Source organism: Brassica rapa, chromosome A02 (genome assembly GCF_000309985.2).
Source record: "Brassica rapa cultivar Chiifu-401-42 chromosome A02, CAAS_Brap_v3.01, whole genome shotgun sequence".
Classification (NCBI taxonomy): Eukaryota; Viridiplantae; Streptophyta; class Magnoliopsida; order Brassicales; family Brassicaceae; genus Brassica; species Brassica rapa.
In genome coordinates this window covers 1,906,502-1,931,636 of record NC_024796.2, presented here as the reverse complement: position 1 = coordinate 1,931,636, position 25,135 = coordinate 1,906,502, and the positions used below count along the sequence as shown (strand labels likewise).

The 25,135-nt window shown below is 33.2% G+C and overlaps 4 protein-coding genes, 1 long non-coding RNA gene and 1 other non-coding gene across 7 annotated transcripts; 3 read left to right on the top strand and 3 right to left on the bottom strand.

Annotated features, from left to right (window-relative positions):
• Positions 1-916: 916 nt before the first annotated feature.
• On the bottom strand, positions 917-6,631 carry LOC103850778. The gene is made up of 2 exons (XR_004455621.1): positions 4,810-6,631; positions 917-4,735 (listed from the first exon to the last, which is right to left on the bottom strand). It is a non-coding gene; the product is annotated as an uncharacterized LOC103850778 (long non-coding RNA).
• Positions 5,964-6,036, top strand: TRNAF-GAA. The gene has a single exon. It is a non-coding gene; the product is annotated as a tRNA-Phe (tRNA).
• A 223-nt stretch (positions 6,632-6,854) lies between the features above and the next one.
• On the top strand, positions 6,855-8,024 carry LOC103850774 (FCS-Like Zinc finger 10). Its single transcript, XM_009127559.3, has 3 exons — positions 6,855-6,952; positions 7,181-7,774; positions 7,899-8,024. The coding sequence occupies exons 2-3, from the start codon at positions 7,191-7,193 to the stop codon at positions 7,999-8,001; spliced, it is 687 nt and encodes a 228-aa protein (XP_009125807.1). The 5' UTR covers positions 6,855-6,952; positions 7,181-7,190; the 3' UTR covers positions 8,002-8,024.
• Positions 8,025-8,918: 894 nt separating this feature from the next.
• On the top strand, positions 8,919-11,020 carry LOC103850772 (polyadenylate-binding protein-interacting protein 5). Its single transcript, XM_018656687.2, has 2 exons — positions 8,919-9,286; positions 9,376-11,020. Exons 1-2 carry the CDS (start codon positions 8,966-8,968, stop codon positions 9,541-9,543), a joined length of 489 nt encoding a protein of 162 aa, XP_018512203.1. The 5' UTR covers positions 8,919-8,965; the 3' UTR covers positions 9,544-11,020.
• On the bottom strand, positions 10,809-15,242 carry LOC103850771. 2 transcript variants are annotated; one of them, XM_009127557.3, is made up of 3 exons: positions 15,013-15,242; positions 12,187-12,684; positions 10,809-11,568 (listed from the first exon to the last, which is right to left on the bottom strand). In XM_009127557.3, the coding sequence occupies exons 1-3, from the start codon at positions 15,086-15,088 to the stop codon at positions 11,042-11,044; spliced, it is 1,101 nt and encodes a 366-aa protein (XP_009125805.1). In that variant the 5' UTR covers positions 15,089-15,242; the 3' UTR covers positions 10,809-11,041. The 2 variants fall into 2 exon arrangements, with proteins under 2 accessions (XP_009125805.1, XP_033141608.1); XM_033285717.1 differs by having other exon boundaries at positions 14,950-15,144.
• A 1,312-nt stretch (positions 15,243-16,554) lies between these two features.
• LOC103850770 (F-box/kelch-repeat protein At4g39560) lies at positions 16,555-25,135 on the bottom strand. Its single transcript, XM_033285716.1, has one exon. It carries the CDS (start codon positions 21,980-21,982, stop codon positions 20,804-20,806), a length of 1,179 nt encoding a protein of 392 aa, XP_033141607.1. The 5' UTR covers positions 21,983-25,135; the 3' UTR covers positions 16,555-20,803.

Sequence of the window (25,135 nt, the reverse complement as noted above, 5' to 3'; positions counted from 1 at the left end):
AACCTAAAAGAATATCTACCTCAATCATTTTGTTTTCTTAGAGTTTGATTCGTGTTTATTCACAATATATTAGATGCGGTAGATATGATTAAAATGCCAGTAGGAACCTAGGTTCTGAACATCCCGGTTTAACAAACAAAAAAAAAACAATTAACTATAATGAGAGTTCTGTTACAAAAAAAACTATAATAAGAGTTCTTCTATAATAATCCAACTGGTTACATGAAGGTCATGCAAACAATGGCTGAGTACAATTAATATAATTATTATCCAAAATATCCTATTAATACTAGACTACAATATATGAGTGAATGTGGAATTTTTTTAAGAAGACAACAACAATTAAAATATTTCATTTTTATTGTTTAAGTTGTGGTATGTATAATTTTCTTGTACGGTTATAAATTACTCCAGATCTATTAGCGTGCAAAATATGAACACATAATCGAGTTAGGATTTTATTGGTCAATGCAGTTTAAATGGCGCACTGACCTAAAAATCGACTAAATTCGAACTTTAAAAAAAAAAAGCAACACTGACGAAAAAGACAGAATTTTCTAAATCCAAGCTTGATCAAACTATATATCTAAATTAAATTATGTTTATTTGGTGCTTCTATGCACTATGCAGGTATGGAGAAATTCAAATTTTATAAAAAAAAAATAGAACCACATTCATAATAATATTTTATAGAAACTTTGGTTTTAAAAAAAATTATATTTCTATGAAATTCTTGTAAAAGTTTAAAATAAATAGTGTTAATTTTCAACTTTTATAAATTTAAGGTACGTACTTGTTGCAAAAAAATTTAGATAATATTTCTTTTAAAAGACAAAAACAAAAAAAAAATACATTTGAAAAAAAAACACCGCTATTTTAAAGTTGCTTTATTTTAAATGATATAATGATATCTTTCTTTTATTTTGATTTACTTTTTAAAATATTTAGAAACTGGTTTAAACTATTTTTATTTATTCACTATAGTTATTAATTGGTGTAAATTTGGTTGTTTTATTCAAAAATTAGAACCCTTCTGTATGAAAACAGTAACTAACACTATAAAACAATAAGATGGTGTATTCAACTTAGAGTTTTTGGTTATTTGTATTAATGATGAATTCATTATTATCCAAACATGAATTTTAAAAATTTATTTAAAATCTACTGTTATTAAATTTGACATTTCATAAAGTACTCTGAAATTCACTGTTATTGAAAATATTTTTAAGTTGTGGAATTTTAAAGATTTTAATTTATATTAAAATGTTTGGATAGAATTTCTTAGTTAAAAAAATCAAAAATCAAAATTCATGGTTTCGGTTGATATTCAAGAGTGGTTTAATTTAAACTCTTAAATTCATTGAGATCATGTAAAACTTCACTAAAAATCAATTTAGCCAAAATTTTAGATTGGATACATCCCCTGAGTGTGGAGCAAATTCTAGAATGTCACTCTTTTTAAAAAAAAAAATACTACAATTCTTATTAAATTTTCAAAGAGTACTACTTATTTTAAGAAAAGTATATTTAAGAAAATTTCGTAAAGCGTTTTTCCATCTTTACAAAAAAAAATCTAAGAATTGACTTCAAATTTTTTAAATGTTTCACAAATTATTGGGTCTTTTTAAATGTTAGTGTAAAAATGATAATCTATAATATCCCCTAGCCTTTGAGAATACCTTGTCTTCAAGCCATTACCTAGGAACTGGGTTGAACCCAAAAGGCATTTCATGTGAGCCACAAGATCCAGCGCATCATTGTTGCTGAAAGAAGAAACACACACAAACATCACTTGATATAGCTAAACGTAACAGACCAAGTCAGATACTTTTGTTTATTTATTTATTTGATTTTTTATATTTATTTGATTTTACATACTAGCATTTTGCAAAAAGTAATTCTTATTTCTAAATTAAAAATCGATCGTTAGTTTTGTTGAAATAAACCATTAGTAGAATTATCATTTTCATATAGCACTTGACATCGAAACAATTCTTAACCAGTTAGTTCTAAAAAGAATTAGTTTGCTGTTGGTGTTGTTCAAAACTCAAATAAGTAACTGTTGGTGTTGTTCAAAAAAAATTGTTGGTTACTAGAACTATTTTGGATTACCTCGTAAGTCGTAATCTATAGAAAATCGAATTCTTTGAAATAAGGACGGACGCTGTTTAGGTTCAAACAAGTTACGGCCACAGCTCAAACACCGTTAGAAGTTTGTGAGATAATAATACAACGGTTACAGCCACAGCTCAAACACCCCTCATGACTTTAACCGTTGCAATATTATCTCACAAACTTCTAACACTTTACTTTGTCGTGTAAGCACTAAAGTTTTCGGGTATCATTTTCAGTATTTATGGTTTCTTGTACAGATCACAATAATTTAAATCTAACGATCAATATAATCTCTTCGGTCGGAAACTAAAATCGAGAGTTTAAAATTGAACTACATCTTAATTGAGTTGTGATATTATTATTTTTTTTTTTTGAGAAAACGCCTTAATTAAGTTGCGTTATTGAAATACGTACAAAGTTGAAAATTATACTTACATAACAAAAAAATTGCTAATCTTTTCTTATTTTATTTTAAAACTAAGTCTGCTAATATATGAATATCATCCTAATAATATTATTGATTTTTCATGATTTGCGTAAATTTTATATAATCTTTATTGTAAGAATTCAGTTACCAATCCATTAAGTATCAGTAAAATGCGTACCAAAACTCAGAAACCCCACCCACTATAAAATAATTCAACTACGAATCTATGATAGTACTAATTTTATTCACACCATAGGATTTCTTGAAGCCAGTTATACAACAAATTGCAAGGATCTCAACAAATTACATTAAGCCATCGATACTCCTAACTGGGTCTTCGTTATCATTAACATCGATAAATGTATGCCAGACACGAGCCACTCCCATTATAAGTGATAAGATATGTATATAACCTTCAAAAATGGATATCCACGGAAAGGACCGGTCCAATAATAGTCTGAATCACAGAAATTTTTCCCAGCTATTTTCATATATAATATTCAAATCTTTAAATAACATTAGCCTTAAAATAGATGTTAAATTGTATTAAGTATTTTTTAAACAACAGGTATTTAGTAGAAAACTAATTGCGGATATGATGAATTATCCCTACAAATAAGTGGGCTGACCCGCAGACCATCAACACCTAACCACGGATGGAAACAAAAGAGAAGCAGAGTGGGGTTGCACATATTCATATCTCCAATAACATTTTAGTTTTTTCTTTTTATTCTTATAATGTAAAATGATAAGAATTCAATAGACAAACTGAAAAAATCTTCTTAGTAGTAATTGAATATATATAATCTAATCCGTCCTAATTTTTTCCTATGGACGCGTCATTGCACACCAACTGAAAACGCTGTATTGTATGATTACGTATTCCTGAAAATATGATTTCTATTTTTGACTATATCAAGAAAATTGTCATTCATATCAACTAAAAGTATATGGCTAATTTCAGTAACCTTTAAATAATACCGGATTTCAGATCGAATGATTTGCTTTGAGCAATAGACTGATAAGTTTGGATTTTTGTTTCTGCCATTAGTTAAACAGTTCCATGATACAAAATTTAAATATATTAAAATAGACTTGAGCTACCAACTCAACTAAGCTGATTTTGGGATTGGTACATATCACTCTCATTTTATCATCATTCTCATAAGATAATTTCTTCTAGTGACATCAAGCTAAGCTTCATCAATTAACCGAAATAGCAATCATTATCATAAGTCATAATACATTTATTAAATCACATCTTCAGCCTGTTCAAGTAGACTCGTTAATAAGAAAAACATATAGTTTTTTTGGTAATATGTTAAAGAAAAAAAAACCAGATAAGCTTCTTGAACACAAGGTAAAAGAATGAGCATTCCAGACAAGACACCCCACCTCTTTCTATCTTTCTCTCTCTAATTTTTTTCTTTCAGAGTCAAGGCGGCGGGGTTGCAAGAGGATGATGGCCTCTCTTTCATCTAGATCTAGAGTTGTCTTCCTAACCAGTTTAATCCGGTTTAGTTCTTGATTTTTTTTAAAAAAAATTCTCATATGATTTTGAAATTGTAAACCATGATTTTCTTAATTACATGATTTACGAGGGGTTCATAGATATATTATTCAAAAAGAGTGAGCATTCCAAACGGACAAGAATTTTATTACCAAAACTTTATCAGTTAAAATGTAAAACATTGTTGATTATATTGATGAGCAAAGATAGTCACAATGTAAAACATTGTTAAGAATATGCGGAACGTAAGATAATTTATCCCGACGATGGCAACTTTAAATTTCATCAACGTAACGCAGGCACGCAACTTTATGCTAAGCCTACGTGGCAACTTTAAATTTCGAAAACAATAAAATAAAAAGTCAAAACTGTTATAAGAGAACGAGGCAAATTCGTATTCATACACACAAAGCTAAAAAAAAATGAGAACTACTGAATTTTCATCTTCGTCGTCGCCAAGCGATCGCAGGGTCGGTGCATTGCTCCGTCATCTCACCGCCGGGGCATGCCAGATTAATCCGTCAACGTATCGTCTGAGCTCCATTTTCGCCTCGCTGACATCGGGAGTCTCATCCGGTTCTGTTTTCGCTCATCTTGTCCAAGCTCCAGAGGATCCTATTCTTGGGGTACCTTCTTCTTCTTCTTCGATGTATCCGTGTGTTGTAGTTTTCAAACATATTCGACTAAGCAATGAGCTCATATTAGCGAGGCCACATGATGGAGCTCATAAAAATAAAGAATATTCTTTCTCGCTCACCAGACGTCTTCGGGGAAGCCGTACTTGATGAGCTCCTCGTTCTCGAACTTATCAAGCCCCATGAAGATGGTGTAGTCTCCAGCATCTGGTCGGGCCTTGAAGTAGAACACCATCTCGCCTTCGATTCGCTAGAAACGATCGAACGGAGCAAATCGAATATAGGTTTCCCCCTCTCTCTCTCTCACTTGCAGGCTTGCAGCCTCTCTTTCCTACAAGTTTCCCGAGAATGAAGAAACCGTAACCACTCGAGAGAATATAAAAAAGAGAGAACACTTGTAAAGAAAACGCAAAACTGCTGACTCCCTTCTTTTTTTTTTAATTCCTCCGTCGTCTCATCTTACTAAAACCAATATTTACAAAATAACTCTTATATTTTACAAATCTTACGCATAAGACCTAAGTTATTACTGGGAGTTATAAACAACCCTGAAACTAGACAGTTGTTATTTGTTTATGTAGATTTTAATTAATAATTTATAAATTTGAATTTTGGGGATTTAAGTTTTCATATTTTTACCAAAAAATCTTCAAAATTCACTCAGTTCCATTATAAATTCCAATCAGTTAAATATTTAGTTAAAGAATTTGAGAATGTAAGTAGAAAATTAAGTTGTTCAATTTTGTGATAAAACAAGGTAGTGACGAATTGAGAAAGAATAAGTGTATGCTATTGTATTGTATTGTCTTGTCTATATACTGGAATGAATTATTGTTAATCTATAATTTCAGATGCAAATCAGTATGGTATCCACGAAATGCGATAAGAGTAAAAAAAAAATGGAAGGAAGAGATATTAGATTCAAGGATTCTTTGAGACAACACAACTATGGACTATGACTAGCAGTGTGACAAATCAAGGTTGGGACGAGACATTGTTGCATATGGCTCAGCTAAGAAACTAATGGCTCAAACTCTAAAAAACTCTAAACCACACTTCTCAATTCCCATGATTATAGACTTATAATATAACAAAGAACAACCAAAAAAACAGTGTACCGTTTCTTTGGCAATATGTTTTGATTAATGTCATGCTAAGATTTTGTTTTTGTGTTCTGTATACAAATTTGTCAGTGCTGTCTTGAATATTGCTGGAACTTTAACTAGTACATACGAATAGAGTATAATTAAGATAAAAATGTTGTATTTAACATCTTGCGGGGATAGCTCAGTTGGGAGAGCGTCAGACTGAAGATCTGAAGGTCGCGTGTTCGATCTACGCTCACCGCAATCTAATTTTTCTTTTTTTAATTTTGTGGCTACGTGGGCCATAAAAGTTCTCTAGGCCCAACCAGCTTAGCATTTAATTTTGTGAGTGCGATAATAAATGCGTGGCCCATATAATAAGAGCCCAGTATCTCTCTAAACATATTCTCCTAATTCTTTAGGTTCCAAAATGTCAAACAATTAAGGTCTACCGTAATCTTTGTACAACTTGGATATTTTTAACTTCCATTTACAAGGAAAAAATAATATTATCACCGGTTATACGATCAAGACCGTATGTTTCAGGTTTGGGAGAATCGTTTTAAAATAAACTAATGGAGAATCTCAGACAAAAAGCAAGCGCGTTCATACTATGTAGTAAAATACAACAAAAGGAATTTTTCGGAAGGCGTACTTGAGGATTGTGATATCATATAAAAAAGTTCATGCGTGAGCGCACGCACATATTGAAGTGTAAGACTATAACCTGGCACGTGCGAAGAAGTCAATAAGAAAGAAATCTGAGCAGCAAAAGACGACAAGAAGTGAATGATGGTGGCGGCAAGGAGGTAAGTGAAGATGTGTTTAAGTATGGTTTCACTGGTCAGATCATGGTGACTCGTATCCACGTGGCGATTACGGACACCTCCACGCAGATAAACGATCTTGATGGTCAGCCCATAATGACGATAGCTTAACCGAAACTAATCGTTTTATAGCTAATCAATAATTAATGAGTATAAATTAAAATATTTACGTAAAGAATCCGAGAGAAGCTCACTAATTGAGGAGAGAGAGAGAGAGAGAGAGAGAGAGAGAGAGAGAGAGAGAGAGAAGAGTAGGTCAAAGACTTGCATAGATACTGTTCGTCTTTTACTTCTCTGCGTTATTCTTCTTCTTCAACATCCAGTCAGAGTCTATCTATCACACAAGTCCTGAGGTGCCTTTTTTCTTCTTCTTGTTCTTCTTTGAATCTTTTGACACCGACTCTTTAGCTTTCTAGTTTCTTCAGCTTACAATACATTGTTCCTTTAGTGTCCAGAGATTTGTTTCTTTGCTTATTTCAATATCAAAGCTTCTCTTGCTTTCTTCCGACATTGTTAGATACTCTTGTCCAAGCCTTGGATCATTCTCTGAGCTAACATTTGCTTCTTGTTTGTTGACGCAGACCAAAAATCATGTCTCAGCATCCCAACAATCAAATGGCTTCTGGTTCTGTTTTCTATTTGACTAAACCGGAGTCTTCAGGGCTTAAAAACAACACAATCAGCTCTTGTGTATCTGATTACGAAGCAGCTTGGAGCCCAACATCTCCTTTGGAGTTCATTTTGTTCCCTAGTTTAGTGAATCCCTTTGGTGGATCTTCTTTGAGTTCAATCCGGAAAACGCATAAAAAGAGCTGGGATTCTGGAAAAGTAGGCTTGAGTATTGTGGACTCTCTTGATGATGATCATCACATTGAATCATCAAGGATTCTTCTTCCATCACCTGATAGTAAAAACATCATCTTTGAGTCATTGCTGAGAACTAGGAACACTTTTGTCAACAACAACAACAACAACAATGCGTGTCTGGAGTCGGTAGATAGTAAGGAGATGAAGAGACGTTGTTGTGGTATCAAGAAAGAGAGCATTTTTGTTATTGCTCCTCTTGACTTGACAACGATTGCTGATGTGTTAGTGTTACCTCCCAATGACTTCTTGAGCTCCTGCTTCTTTTGCAATAAGAAGTTGGGTATGGGGAAAGATATATACATGTACAGGTAACTCATTCAACTCTATATATTGACACTTAGCCTATGTCATATGACTCTTTTTAAGTGTAACCAATTCATACACAGTTGAAGTTTTTTTGTTAAATTTTGGTGTCTTGATTTTTGTTTTCAGAGGATACAAAGCTTTCTGTAGTGTTGAGTGTCGTTTAGAGGTGATTTATCAGGATGAGAAAATGGAGGAAGAAGAAGCCAAGTCTGGCTCTTCTTCAGAATAGGACCTGTCTAAGAAGAAGAATAACGGTGTGATCTTAACCATTGGCTGAGGTAGAAGCTTGAGCTGATCATCTGTTCAAGAAAAAAGAGCTGCTGGTTTGTCTAAACCAAGGCAGCCATTGATGATCATTTTTTTTTGTATAATACTTGTGCTTCTATTACCTATATAAAAGACACATTTGGGATCATCTCTCATGTGTTTTGGTGGGATGATTGCCACTGGAGGCAGGGCAATGGTTATTGTTATGGTTCGTCTTTTCAGATATAGGAGGGAGGGTATAAGAAGCCTGTTTTTGGGGCTTCCCTCCAGTTATGTCTTTTTCCATTTGTAAAATTTTTTTTATGCTATCCATAAAAAACCGAGCTCTCTTCTAGTACACAGAACAATCTTTCATTGTATCATATACTATATAATAAACTTATAAAAGAGTTATTCGCATAATATGCAGTCTACAGTAAAAAAAAAAAAATTTCTCTTTCCCTTGACACATTGAGGAACGCTAGTTTTTTTCTCTGGTAAGCTCGTTTTCTCTCCTGATGTTTCGTTGATCCTTGTCCTTTTACGTCCATCGTTGACGAGGTCAAGAGACGATCCCTATTCGTTTTTGAAATTTTGCATATAAATATATAATCACTCTTCTTCCCATCATTTCTTTTGATTGTGAATTGTTTTTTTTTATTTATTCAAGCATTAACACGATTTGTGACCAGGTTCTAATATAACCTTTATAGACATATATTCATTGTCACATATCTCTTCCTTCTGTGTTATCTGATAGAAACGTTTGTGTTATATACTTATATACCTTAGGTTGGTTAGATCGTGCAGCGTAAGATATAACTGATTTTGTCTTTTCCGTGTCATACAAGTTACTATTGCTGTCTTCTGCCTTTGTCTTTTTGTTGTTTATTAATAATGGATAACAATTGGAATTTAGCAATAACTTTATCATCAAGACAAAAGCAATGAAGCCAGGTGGAACGTTTGCATTGAATCCCCATGCAGCATCATACGTACCACTCTCCAAAAGAGTGGATGATATGGATGGTTTGGCCACACGTAGCATGCAGGGACGAGAGCAGATATTCATGCCCAAGACATCCTCTGAAATGGCATACAAGCAGATAAGGGATGATGATGATTTGGATATGGAGATGGATATAGACATGGACATTGAATACCTTCTGGTTACATTCTCTGGTCTCTCACAAGAGTCTATAACTGATGTTTACCTGGCCAATAGCGGTGATCTTGAAGCAACCATTGAGATGCTGAATCAGCTTGAGGTAAGTTCATCAGTCATCTCTCGTGATCATTCACATGGAACATTATATTTTTGTTACATAACCGATGATTTTGATTTATCTTGCGGTAGATATACAGCACTGAAGCTCAAGAACACCTCCCAGAGACGTTGGATATTGGGGATCTCTGTGAATCAGGGCCATCAAGCTCAAAGGCGTCAACACAAAAGAAGGCAGCTACAGAAATCGCTGTATCGTCACCATCGGTGGTTATTCCTAATGCAACTGTATCAGCCTGATCTGATATATCCTTTGTTGTGAAGTTTTTATGTATTTTATTTTCGGTTGCACACCCATAATAAGGACAGGTAATGGGGTGTGTTGTATCAATGAAGTTGATTGTAATCTTTAGGGTAAATGATATTGAGAGTGATTAAGTGATGGTTAAATGTATAGTTTTGGAAGTGGAAATCTGACTGATGTGTTTGTTGGTTGGCGGCTAGTCTAGTCTTTTTTTCCTTTTTTTTGCAACTCCACTTCTTATGAATTGTATAGTCTGAAATGTTTTTAACCTGTATATTGCCATTTTATTTGTTATATGAAATTATGTAATCATTGTAAGTTCTAACGCAAAAATATAGCAAATAAAAAGAAACAAATATAATTGTATAGCAACTATATGTAACCTTAATACAATATGTAAAACTCTCCAAATCCATTGTTGCAAAGCAGAGAGCATACGTCATTTTCTTCTTCTTTTTAAGAAAAAAGGGAAACTCAAAAGTGTATAAAAGGAATTTTATTTTAAAGTTGGACTATTCCGAGCTTTGCATACTACGATGGCTACAAAGAGATTAGTGAAACAAAAGGAAACTACAGATACAGAGAACACTATTAACAGAGATTTTAAAATCCTCTGTTTCGACAGGTTCGGATTATAGTACTTTCAATATTAAAGGTACTTTAAGAAAATTTAGTTCTAAGTTCAAGATTAAATTCAAACTGGTTATTACTTTAGGTATTGAATTACACAGTCAAATAGTTTATGTATCGATTAGACGAGTTGATCATAGGTAGGTAGGTATACCAATTTCAATAGTTTGATAGTACTCAATAATACACACACAAAAATATATAGTATATGCATATAGCATATCCATGTTTGTAAACAAATAAATATATCAGAATTGAATACCCAAATTCTTATCCTCATTTCTCTGGAGTCTGGATCAATGTTATTTTCTAGAAAAAAATTATTTAAACACACAGAATTCTACAAAATAGTTACTAGTTATTATCAAAAACATTTAAAATAATACCACACATTCATTTTTGGAAAGAAACAACAAAATTAATCTTTTGTAAAATTTATTCTTTTTATTCATGATCCTAAAATTTTTGTGAATAAATAAATGTATGAAATTTTCTATTTCATTGATAATTTCAGTTTTTACTCCATTTTATATTCCGTAAATAATTATTTCTTCTATTCATAATATTTCTCATAGGAAGAACCACTTACACCCAGTAATAGCACACCTTTATTAATCTTTGTAAATCATACGATCTCCAAAATCCAATATATAGTAATAAAAACGATAACATTTCTTCAGCCTTCTCATACAAGAAATAGATATAAGCAAGACATTTCTGTTTTATATAAAACCCTACAACATAACAACTCACTCGGTATATAAATCATCTCATTTCAAAAGCACCAGAGATAAAAATTACTCTTTTAGAAAAACCCCACACTCCTTATACGAAAAAAACCTTTAAAATAAAACAAGGACCATTTTAAGCCTTGTGAACGCTGAGGAGCTTAACATCGTCGATCACGGGACCACACAGCGACGAGAAATCATCGCTTCTCATCGCATAAAACGTGCTGTAAAACATAACCCTCGTGCGGGTCGAAACCGCCACAAACCGCAAAGTAGCGCGTTTGAAACCTCCCTTCCCTTTCGACTCGTAAGGAACCTTTAACGTGTCTCTTCCCGCAAACGCCTCGACTATCATCGAGCCTTCGCACGCGTTGTTCGCGTCTCCAACCGCAAAAGAAAGCACGTAAGTCTTCCCTATGATGGTCCTAGCCACCTGAGCGATTGCGCTTTCTTTACCCGCGACCAGCTCAACGGCTCTACGGCCTTGTGGGACTGAGAAGTGTTCGACGTCAACGTATTTGACGGCTTTGAGGGATTCTATCATCCAAGCGGGTAAAGGAGAGTGGTCATCTTCTATGAATGGAGGAATCAGAACGCCGGTTGTGGAGTTTGGGAGTAGATAGGGACCTTCTTCGAATCCTCCATTTTTCAATATGTTTTCTGTTTCATTTAATAGAAAAAATAATTTTTTAAATAATATTTATATTAAATACATCATTTGATTGATTCTTGCATACGTCTTGGCCACACATACATAGACCACAGTTATGTAATGTTACCAATCCATTTTAAATATATGTTCTTACTCAGGATTATAAACTGCAAGTGAAAAAAAAAACGTAATCTAACCAAGCCAAAATCTTCGAAACAGAACTCCTTTGTAAGTTTTTCTATATGTATCAAATTAACCAAAACTAATGAACCAAAATTCATTACACGTACATATCTTTTTTATATCTGGTCATACATTAGTTATATAGGAGATTGTTAATTTAATATATTTATACTCAAATTTTTCTTTAACTGAAAAATTAACCAAACCGAATGTCTCGGTTCTAATGCAATATACGGTTCTACAAACTAGAAAACCAAATATTCAAAAATGCCAACACCCCTAAATGCCCTGACTATAACTAGCTAAAAATCACATGTAGATAATTAATGAAAAGGATATATTTCTTAGACATGACAGATCACAGTGGATAATTAATGAAAAGGATATTTCTTAGAATATTAATAGATATAAACCATATAATATAAAAAAGGAAATACACTTACTATTGGTAGGTCTTGGAGGGTATAGAGCCTTGATGGCAACACCATCAATAAGTGGTCCACAAGCAGGATCTTCTTCTTCGCCAGGATTGTGAATCACGATCTCTGCCACGTTACTCTCAGCTTGAAACGCCCAAGCGTATAGGTCCCATCCACTGCTACTGTACACAGTCTGTATTGGAATGACGCCCGAGTCAGGGGCCACCGATATGTTGAGCCGTTCGTCTTGAGCACAAGTCCTTGCGGCACTGAACGTGAGCGAGTAATACATTCCTTTGGTCACGTTAAGTCTCTGTTTGATCGATGCTTCGTTTCCTAGCCGGACGGCGAATTTTCCGGCAGGGACTACTAGGAGCATGTCTCCTTGTTTTTGACCGGATTTTATGTATTCGACGAAGCCTGTAAGCTCCCAGCTTGGAATAGCGTTCTTGTTTATCACTTGTGTTCCTTTCATGTCCGATGGTTTTGGTCCTAGCTCAAAATCGCCGTTTGGTAACATCCCTGCGTTTACGAAATTTCCCTCGGTTTCAGTGAACGTGTTACATTTCTTTGTGTAAGTTGATTTTCGTGAAATATAATAAATAATATTATCACGAGTTTTATACGGAGAAATGGTTCATATCCAAAAGAACAAGGTAATTTTTTAACATAAAACTAGATACGGACCCGCGCTGTGCGCGGATATGGTTCTGCCAAATTTTTTTAAAAAATATTTAGTAATATATTATATTTATATAATATTTTAATGTTAGTGACTTGTAAATAATACGTTTTAAAGATATATTGAACTGTGATGTTGTTACAACATATATTGTACATGGTGATTTTTTGTGTGCAGAAATTTTTAATATTGTACATAGTATTTTTTTTTTGTTATATATGTTCTTTAAAATATATTTATATGTTATTTAAATCTATTATTAACATATTTGGGAAAAATATTTTTCGGGTCCCTACATTTAAGATATACTTTACTATGTTTTAAAAATATATGGTCAATTTAAATTAACTGAGATTAGATTTATTTTAATATTAGTTATAATTTTAAACAAAAAAGCCTGATTTTGTTTATCTCATTAAACTCAACATAGATGTTTTTATTCATCTTTTTAAATGGAAAGAAGTCTGAACTTTGTCTAAATTCTTGCGTCCATGAATGCAGGACTTTAACTTCGACCTTCCAAGATGTTTTGTATGGTTTGACATCATTGAGCAAAGTCATCGTCGGGTCTGAGGTAATCATAGCCATATGAGTGTATGTTTTTTTTTTGCGGATATAGGAGGTATTAGTTGATCGTCTTATTATTTATACAGATGTACTAAACCTTTAGGTTTAATGATAGGGTGCTGAAGATTTGATTTGATTTCCATATAGTTAAATTCGATAGGATATTCTGATTACCATATTCTGTTGGAGTTGTTATATGAATTTAAGATCTAAAAGATTATGAACGTAGATGGATAGTCGATTAAAAACGTAGTAGAAAAATAAGGGAGGAAATCTTGGTAGGCAAAAAGAAATATCTATTTTCAAGATATACTATATTAAGTTGTTATTGATTATTGATAACTTGGTGTGCACGTCAAGACAGTTTAGATTTGATAAAATCTTTCTGGCAAATATCTTTATAAATTTTCTTGTAGATAAGAATTGTTTATGAAAACAGTATATACAAATTTAAAATAAAATATCTTTACTTGTAATTTTGAACTTTTTATGTATTTTGAAAAAGCAACTTTGCGAAACTTATATTTTTAAGTTTGGCACATATGACATTATGTGATTGAAGTTTATATATGATTGAAGTTTATTTAACACATATTGTGTTCATAATGGCAGCTATCTCTAAGTGTAACAAATTTTCAATCTTTTACAGAGCAAATTAATATATGCACGAAAATGAGGTGTAAAATGAGATTGTATCTAACATACATATTCTTTATTTGATGAACATGTCGATGATAAATCTGTTAGAAGTCAACTTAGAGCAAAGTTACATACATGATAAATCTCTTAGAAGTCGATGACTAATAAGGTTTAAAATGAAATTGTATCTAACATACATGTTCTTTGTTAGAAGTCAACTTAGAGCAAGGTATATATACAGTCGATCTTTAGGAAAAGAGGTCAAATCCAGTGTTATTGTATTACTAATTACATTGTATATATACAGTCGATCTACATTAACAGATTACATATACGTTTGTTATACTTATAATAGAGTACATAGTTGGTTTATTGTAATTGTATATAACACTGGTTCATGATTTAAATTAAATCCTATGGTTATATTGGTTTACATTTAATAGAGTAGAAGGTTCACGATTCACGATTTAAATTAAATCGTATGGTTATATTGGTTTACATTTAATAGAGTAGATGCTGGGTTAATAGATGTAGTCGGTTTAATAAGAGATAAAAGCGTGTGATATATCTAATAATAATAATGTAATTAATTTGTTATGGTCCATAAATTAAGTAGCTTCCTAACAAACTTCAAACAGGCCAAAACTTAAATGAAAACTTTTATGGTAGATAAATTTAGGACTCTATTTTAATAGAGTAGATATTAACAAAATGGTCCCGACCAGGCTTTTTTGTTTAGTGGCTTTTAAAAAAATGTCCCAGTTAGAGACTTATGGATAGAAAGTAAACAGAACTAACGTTTTTTCATTCACACAAACATAATTAAGCTTTGAAGTAAACATGTCACTATTTCTCAAAGAAAGAAACAAATCACTAAAGATGCAATCATATATAATTACATGGAGGAGTAGATATGTCATGGTATGAGTGTATATGTATGTCAGTATGTAATTGATGATTACCATCACGGAAGCAGAAGATGGAGGTGAAGGTGGAGATGAGAAGAACGAAGAGAAACGAGACGGTGCCTCCTTTCATTGTGAACGACCAAAGTAAAGGAGAGAGCAAAAGAGACTTTAATAAAATATTATGGGAGATTATGAGATGAGCGGCAACTGCTTATATGGATTTACAACTTGGAAAATACCTCTAGATTTTGCTACAATTTACGGATTTATGCCACTGATGTGGTTTGCGTATCCACGTGGGGCCGTGACTCACTCTTTTGGGATTTAGCATATATTGCAGAAGTGAACAGCAAAGAGGGTTATTTCTGGAAGCTCAGTTCTTTTCTCAATGTTTGTTTCTGCCGTCAGATTATTATTCTTTTTTTTTGTAACAATGTTAAGATTTATTACCCTTTTCAAATTTGAGACAGAACTACAAAGGAAACTAGAAACAGAAGATGCAAGAATTGAAACTAAACACCAACTCAGTCTAAAGCTACACAAGGTCAAAACTACAAGCGCAACAACAATACCAAAGGCTACACCAAACTCAGCACAAAACACTTGCCGCAAAATTTAGAACCACAGTTAACCCGAGAACTGAACCCGGTAGATTTAGCGATACCCGGTGATCAGTTCTTAATGATTGGCTCCTCAAGAACAGCTCGTAAAAGGCCTTCTTATCGTCAGATTATTATTCTTAAACAAAAAAAATTTGTTTTTGTTAAATATCAAACAAAAAGAGTTTTTAAATGCAAGTTTGCTAGAACATTTGATTTGCCATTTCATTTTATATGATTTTCCATTTTTCGAAGAAACACCTTTTGTAAAAGAATCATAATTCTGTATTATGGTTATGAATAGTAAACATATGAATGACATTAATACCGGTTACTACCAACGGATATTAGTGCAGGTTAATGGCCTAAATGTACACATTACATTAATATCGATGTTATGATGACTAATTATCAAGTGCTTGCAATTTGTGTGATACGAATGGAAAACTATATATGCATGGTTCAGAGTTGTATAAATTAATGTATTATGCTTTAAGCAAACCTGACACTGAATGATAACATTTAGAAGGGAGTTGGCAGGGATTAAAAATAAGTTGTATAAAAATTCTAAAACTTATATCTTACCAAAACAGAGGGACACATTAGACAGTTTTGCATGTTATATGTGTTAATTTAAAGAGAAATAACAAAAGATTGGGTTGATTCATATCCACATGTGGTCAAAACTTCAACAAAAATGCCAACAAATGGAGAAATTTGATCACATATGCAAATATCTGTCTGTACACCAACGTGATTTGATATTTATGTAACTTCGAAGTATTAGTTTTATATCATAACTTTGGACGACCTATCAAATCATGGGGATTTTTTTCCAAGTAATAATGCAATTAGTGAAAAAATCATTTTAGTCATGTGGTTGAGATACAATGGTCAATGGATGTCCGGTGGAGTTGCTACGAGGAGGATTGTGTAATCAGTTGGATCTCACTTTTTAAGATTTGCGTGTAATATAATTGATTTATATTTTTCTGACAACATGTGAGCTGTTGTCTTTTCTCAGGCTTTCTTGATAATTCACCATTTAAAAAAAATCAGTTGTGGTGACTGTTCAGCTGTGCCCTCGTTCGGCTAAAATCTGGACGTAGGATAACAGTCTTCGATGTCGGCCGGAACGTGGCCATTGCAATATTGCGTCTCGTTCTCATGTTTTTTTTTTATAATTCTATATAAACGAATTGTGCTTATATTATACATTTAATTTTTACAAAAAAAATTGCAATTATGAAACTTATTTTTACTTATAATTTATTTGACTCTTAGTTTATTTTCGATTATTTTTTGTTAACACTGTCACCATTTGGATCCTTAGTTCGAGAAAGATGGTGATCAATGAGCAAAGAGACAAGAAGGGTAAATGAGTGAACGTGGGTGGGGCTCTACGGCTGACGGTGTAGAGGGAATGTGGCCCACTTGAAAAGGAGACGGCAGATTATGAGAGAAACAGAGCGCTAAAGCCACCATCGTGCGACTGTCTCAGCCTCTTTATTTGGAAAAACTTATTTTAACTATTTCACGGGCCCATACCCGATTCCACCTGTTCTCTCGCTATTACAAAGCAGGCAACATTTATTGATCAATGTGATTTTCTATTAACTAAGCAAAAGAAATAGTGTTATCACATCTGATAAATATATTAAAATATTCGAATATACAGTAAGCCCATTTGTTTTCATCTATCACATTCCATTTCCATCAGGTGATCGATTTTAAGACGATGAAAAGACAATGTTGTCCAACCAACCGACAAACGCTCTCGTATAACACTCTAAAGAACCAGAATTTCAACTTAATCCGCATTATTGTACAAAACTCTTTTCATGTACGATTAGCTAGTTAGCTTTCGTTGACAAAAAAAAAAAGCTAGTTAGCTTTCATCTAAAAGTTTCCACAAGCAGTAACCCCCATATTAGTCAATCATGTAAACACGTTTTCATCAATAAAAATTACTACTACAAGTGCACTAGCTAGATATCTACTTTTGAAAGAAAATAGATATAAATACTAATGATTTTTTGACCCGTTTGGAAACGTGTGTGCATTAAGCGATGAAGTATGTTAAGAGTGGCATGTGAGCGTGAACCGACTCATCTGCTTCTTTCCGGTGGCGTTTAGCGTCCACTTGACTCTGTCAGTTGACGCCGTCAAACTTCTCAGGCCGTGACGGAGGAAAATATTGTCTTCCAACTATATTTTAACGGCGGCGTAAACACCATGCACGTGGCCTTCCCATAAAAATCCAAAACCACGACCGTCACGTCCGATTTTTGAATCACGTGCCAACATGCATCGAGGCATCGAGCCACTGCCCTCTCTCAGTCTCTCTTAAACTAACCCAAGAAACAAAGAGAAACTTCAGTATGTTAATTAGTATATGGTAACTGAAACCTCCATCTTCTTCTTTTTTCTTTTGCTAAAATAATCCAGTCATATTTAATGATTGATTTCGAATTTATTTCCATAGTATCACCACAAATGATTTGAGTTACTATTCTATCCTTAATGGTTTTGACAAACTTCAAAAACAAAATTCAGTTTATGTCGGATCTAACTTTTTCTTCATAATAGAAAAATTAACTCATAGACAATCTGACCCCAATACCAAAAACAATGAAAATATCTAATAGTATGAAATGTGTTACTGTAAAAGGATTTGAGTCTGAATGATTGTCCACTGCATCATCTCTAGAACTATCATGGACATATATATAGATTAAAAACTCTCTTAGTTACACAAGAAAAAAAAATTGGTATCAAATATTAGTTGGGAACTTATTTAAGAGCATTAATAGAGACAAGGAAGATAAGCTCATCAATGTTTAAGGACCCTCGTGTGTATGTGACTCACATGCGAAGGTCTTCACAGACTTCACTATTTTCACTTTATGCCTATCCTTTTCTAGAAACATTTCTCCACATTGATCCCATAAATTGCAAAATCCATAAACGGAAAGCGGAAGGGCTTGTACTGAAATTAGGCCCATATAGTTTTTTTCCAAAGAAGATCAAATCCGCCTCTCTTTTAGGGTTCTTCTTTACATTTGTATTTATGTATCTGGTGGGCACAAAAACTATAGTTACAGGCAGAAATTAGGTCCATCGGAGAGATTTATCATCCAAACTTGGTCAAACTTTAGGTTACTGCTTTAGATGAGAAGAGAAAGAGAGAATTTTTTTTTTGAAAGAGAGAGACTTTTTGTTGTACAAAATATTTTATATAAAAATTAATAAGTGTTTTTAAAAAGAATATATATCAGATTAGGCCGTAGAAAGCATTCGCTTCAGTTTATGACATGGACTTGAATTTGGGACCGTAGATCTTTCCCCCAAGAAAAATCAAAACAACATCGCTTTCTCAACCTACTTGGCAATAAGTCAATAACTAAACTAAAATGAACTAAACGCGTTTTTGTTTTTGTTTATGTAAGTCCAAATTTGCCCTAAATGGATTTAGTAGTAGAGTTGTAGTGAATACTATCGTGGATGCTTGTTTTCCTCTGTTTGACATTAGTCAGCAAACTTCTTTCTCCTCATTGTAAACACCCCCAAATATCTACAGATGTGTAAAAAATTTGAAACCAAAATCTACAGATTTATCATATCCATCAACAATGGGAAACGGTCTAAAGGTTCGTAGACAACATTCTTCATTTCTTTACAAGCCTCTTTTCAGCCCTCCATTTTTGGGTACATCTCTCTTATTAATAACTTTTACTTCTGCTCAAACTTATAAAAATCTGTATATACGTAATTCAAATTTAAACATATATTTTGTGTGTGAAAAGAGGAGGGAGAAAACGAGAAGCTGGGAGTCTTCAGCGCCAAGTAACTGAAGAAAGCAACAAAAAGATTCAGAACATCAATGACACCACACCTGCACCATCAAGAACTAAAACAAAAGTCGCTGTTTCTGTCATGGAATGTCTTCAACATAGTCCACCGCCAAAGCACGTGTGGAAGATAAGCAAAGTATGTCGATTTCTTACACTTGTTTTTATATCTATTGTCACGTTGGGTACTTATTAAGTATGCGAGTTGCAGGAAGAAGCGGAGTCTCTAGGAGAGATACATCATCCCAACTTGGTCAAGCTTTTGGGTTACTGTTATGAAGATATCAAATCACTTTTGGTTTTCGAATACTCGCACAAAGGAAGTTTGCACGATCACATATTTGGAAGTTAATATTGTTCTCTAACTAATGTGTCCATTCTATAAACCAGTATAGATAACCTTGCTTGACATACACGGTTTCATGTTTCTCTCAACAGAAGAGGAGACATTGCCTTGGGAAACACGGGTTAAGATAGCCATTGGAGTAGCAGAAGCTATTGCATTTCTCCACTCCATCAAGAAAATCCCGATACATCAAGAACTCCACATGCATAACATTATGCTTGACGAGGTTAATGACTTACATTTTTCTTCTATTTTTTAATGATCTTTGAAATTAATACCTAAAAGTTTTGTTTTCATCAGCAATACAATGCAAAGTTGCTTTACCTTGATTTAAAAAAAAAATTATCGGAGATAATGGGACATTTTTAGCAACTACATACCTGCCTCTTGAATATGCAATGATAGGTACACTAATATCTTAACTTTTATTTTACTAATTTGATTAATCTTTCGTAATCAAATCTTGAAGACAATTGTGTAATCTATGTAGGTCATGCGGGAGTGATCACCGATGTTTTCACATATGGTGCGATCTTGCTTGAGCTTTTTACTGGTTCGAAAGGTGGAGTATTATGTCAGAGCAGCTTAGATATTAGGACTAGATCGTTTCGGAAAATAATTGATCCCCGACTTGAGAGCGATTATCCTACGCATGCAGCAAAAAAAAATGGGCAGACTCATCCAAAGATGCACCATGGGGAACTGGAAGGTACGACCGTCAATGGAACATGTTTTGGATGTTCTTAACTATATTGCATGTAGATATTAAGTATTATTTTTTTAGGGTTTTGGAGTATATTATTGAAAACGTTGAGGGTTTATTTGCACTGAAGATATTTAAAACAAAGCATGTTCTAAATTTTTTTAAAGATTTTTCTTGGATCAGAAAAGAAAACTCATTAGTCACATGATTCTTACACTTGTCTCGACCACATAACAAAAATCAGGAAATTCAATTTCTAACTGAATAATTATATAAATCACACTCCAAGTAATAAACGCCTGCCCAACACAAAGATACATCTAAAACATTCAAATATTTGAGAATTTCAGGCATTGACATAAGCAGAATATAAGACATTAACGCTATATGACGACTTTGAGAGAGGATCAAGTTTGAAGACAGCACCGGACCATTCAATCTTTCCCTTAATCTCGAGTCCCCCATTGCATGACTCCAAGGAAATAACAGCAGACCAAAGTTCCAAACTATCAGGATTGTTCCAAAAGATGACAATGTTCCCAGCGGGGTCGGTGCAGAGTTTGTTGATATCATACTGGACCTTGGTCTTCCCCAACCCCCACGGTTGTATCGAACCACAAAAAGAGTCTTGGAAGTCTTCCAACCCCTTGACTTCCTCCCAATCAAACCCATCCTCTGGATCACACCATAGTATTCTCCCGCGAGTACCACGACAGAACAATAGTTTACCAATGACACACCAATCACTTCTGTGTCCCGGCTTGGAATCTGTCTTCCCGCTTGTCCAAAATAAACATTTACTTGGTGAGTAGGAGAAGTCTTGACCCTCATCATCCACAGCGTAAACCAGTTCCTTATCTATCACCACACTATGTTCAATATTGAGGGGCATTTTGGGGGTAAACACAAACAACACCTCCCAAGTTTGGGTCTCGAGATCGAATACCTCTGCCCAGTTTAAAGAATCAGCTTCATATCCACACCCTCCAAACACGTATATCTTCTTGCCTATCAGGCATGCCGTTGCGGAAGCACGAGGCACGTACATAGATTGGAGACGGTTCCATGAGTGCTCGAAACAGTCAAGGAAAAACACATCAGAAGTGGGTTCGCCGTTTCTGATTCCACCGATTATAAAGATTCCCCAATCAATCACCACGAAGGAGGATAACGAGTGAGCCTCCTCATAGCGGTTCGACCGAATGGGTTTCAACCGACGTTGCATGGGGTTAAGGATGAACCAACGTGGGTTTGGTTCAGGAAGGATGTGCAAGCATACATAGAGAGATGGCTCAATGGAACCCTTACGATCTCTCAGGTCCCAAAGCTGAGGGGAAACGACAAGAGACCGGTGACACTTGGAGGCTACGGCTAAGGCCGCCAGGTCTAATCTCGAGACATGAGCCAGGCAGTTCAGAGCCACCTCGTCAGGCAACGACAATAACCCAGACGACAGCGACACCTCCTTACTCTTCTCATTCCTACGTTCAGAACAAACTCTTCTTCTTTTCATTGATTCATCCATATTCTTCTATTAGTTAGTTTTAGGTTTAGGCTCTTGGTGAGGACTGAGAAGTTTTTGGAGAGATTGTAACTTATTTATATAGTTTTTTTTCTTCCGAAGCCTAATAGAATTAGTAAAACCGTAAGTTCTTTTTTTCCTTTTTTCTCTTTTCCTTTTTTCTGAAACACTAGTTCTATTTTTCCTTTTTCACCCTTTTGGATAAGAAAAGATAATTTATGCTTCTCTTTTGGTTGATAATACAATACTAGATTTTGTTCTGTGCTTCGAAAGCGCGAGTTTTTAAGATTATATTATAATACAAAGTCATATTATTTTGAAGAAGAGAATTTTTGAAAAATATATATTCTATGAGTAGTTTATTTAAGATTTTATAAGTACATTTTGTATACTTTCTCTTAGACCTTGACATTTAATCTGGACCAAAGACCAAACCAAAACCGACTCAAAACATAGTTTGGTTTAGATCCGGGTTCAGAGAAAATTACCTAATAAATATTTCTTTTGGACCTGCGGGTCTTTGTTTGAGTTTGAATCCTACCCGAGACCCAGTCGGAAATATTTTGTGTATATTAAGTATATTAGAGTGTTTCGAATATGTTTATGGTATTACATATAATTAAGTTTTGAGTTTGGATTTACAATAGTTTTGGGTTTCAGGTAAAATTTGATTTTTTTTTAAAAAAAATTGGATAGTCAGATAAAATTTTGGGTATTTTTTGGTTCATCGGGTCATATTTCAAATAATTTTTTTTTATTTTTAGGTATTTAAATATTTTTGGATTTTGGAGTTTAAATATTTTTCATGTTTTGGGTATTTTCATATTCTTAGATAATTCAAATCTTTTTGAATCCTAAATACCCGAAATGATATGTACAGATCTGATATACTTAGCATTGAGTTTGTGGAAATATTTGAAACATATACTACAAAGCTTTATTTCTATTTATAGGTTATAACCCGTTCTACGACGTGATATTGTACAAATTATAACCAAAGAAAAAAAACACTTAAGCAGCCTAGTTAGACATGGAACTATAAACCGAGAACCAACTGTGAATCAAAACCAAAGCAAAAAAAAACTCACAACTAAATTGATATTCACAAATAACTAAGTGGTAACTATATATCTAAAACCGAAAAATCAAAATCGAACCTTTAGAAAATATATTCTTTTGGGATAAATACAGATTTCAAATATGGTGGTTCCTCTGATTGAAGAGATATACAAATTTTAAAAATGTGATCTTGTCAAAATATAGTGGTTTCCATATCTATGTTGAAAAAATTAATATTAATCTACTTATGTAAAGTATTCGAAATTAATTTTAGACAATAATTTTTTGATCATAAAGATACTTAACAAAACTGTGAAATTGTTTTTAGAACTCATTTATGAAACACTTAAAGAAAGAAACGATGGTAATTTTCTATTCAAAGAGACACTTAATCATATATAACAGAAATATGTCTGCATGTCACGTAACTGCAATAGGATGTGGACTTGAGAAGTTATAATATTTCATGTCTAACTGTTACATAATTAAGAATATTATAATATTTTATAGTTTTCATATGAATATTATATATTTTAGATGCCTCACCATTTTATAGTGCAATTGTATTGCGGTATTAATTTTTTTTGTTTTGTAAATTTATATTTGTTTTCCTTTTAAAGTGTTCTATATTTTTTTTTTTTAAATTTACATTGCAGATGTATCATATATTTGTCAAAATCTATTTATTAGTTATTTTTTATTGTTTCCATATTTAAAAGTGGGATTTATTACGTTTGTTTGAGTTATGGTAACTGAATATATTTGATGAAATAGTGATTACAAATTGATTTTTTTTATATTGCTAAAAGACCATAAATTTTTTAAATGTTATCCATGTTTTCAAACAATATTGATATATAGTGCTATTCTTGTTTCCAAATTGTGGCTAGCTTAATACTCCTTCTGTTTTATTATAAGTGTCGTTTTAGGTTTCAGCATATAGATTAAAAAAACAATTAATTTTGTATATTTTCTATAAAGAACACTATTACCTACACACCTTACCAGATTTCAACCAATGAAAAAAAAATTTGCATAAAATCAATAAATTTTTCATTGAAAATCGAAAACGATATTTATTTTGTAACGAAAAAAATTCTCTAAAATGAAACTCAATATGAAACGGAAAGAATAACTCTTTAAAATTATCGGTTACCTGATTAGGATGCGCGCAATAAGCAGTGTCTTCGATGTCACTGAGGACGGCATTGTTTTGTTTTAATGTCCTCGTGCTTTGTTTTTTGTATCCATGCTCCTTAGTCGAAATATGTTATTTTTGAAATATTATATGTTGTCAGGTTTAATAATTAAGTTAGCGTTATTGATTTTTCAAAAAAAGAAAAGAAAAGAAAAGAAAGGCAGCAGTCCTTTTAATTTTGAGATAATTAACTCGAAGATTCATTTCGAGAATGGATTTATGTGGCATAATGTTGCTAAATTTACTAAAGGAATCTCAATCTATATACATATGACATTAAAACCTAACGTTCTGCTTACTTAAACCATAAACTTAATCTGTTTTAATATGTTTGTACTAGAAGCATTTATGTGTGACATCGTCGGTTCGTAAATGTTGCGGTGGAATGTAATCGTAGTGACACGAAACTCGAGTTACGACTTGTTAGCATTTATTGTTGTTTTTATTATTTAAAATGGACTTTCATTTACTAAAAGGCTGTCACTTTAACAACAGTAGCACTAGCAGCAGTAGCTTCTTTTCATCCAAAGGTTTCAACTTTCAGTATCTAATCTTCGTTTCAACTCGAAAGCGATTCTTGGGAGGGTTTGTCTAAGTCGATATCATGCAGCTCAAGGTCATATAGATCAAGCTTTTAACTGTTTGGTGGAGAATCTGCTTTTGACATTTGTAGGGTAAGTCAAATCTGCCTGCCGACTTTGTAATTTTGTTTATTTTCCTTGAAAAAAAAAAGTTGTTGTTTTATATGGGAAATTTGATATCATTATAGGAGAAGTTGTCTGATTCCTTTGAGGTTTGGTAATTCTATATAAGGATCTGTTATGATGGAAACTTTCAAGTTGATTTCTGTCTTGAGGAGGTTTGTTATATACTGTAATAATTAATATGTTGTATTGCTC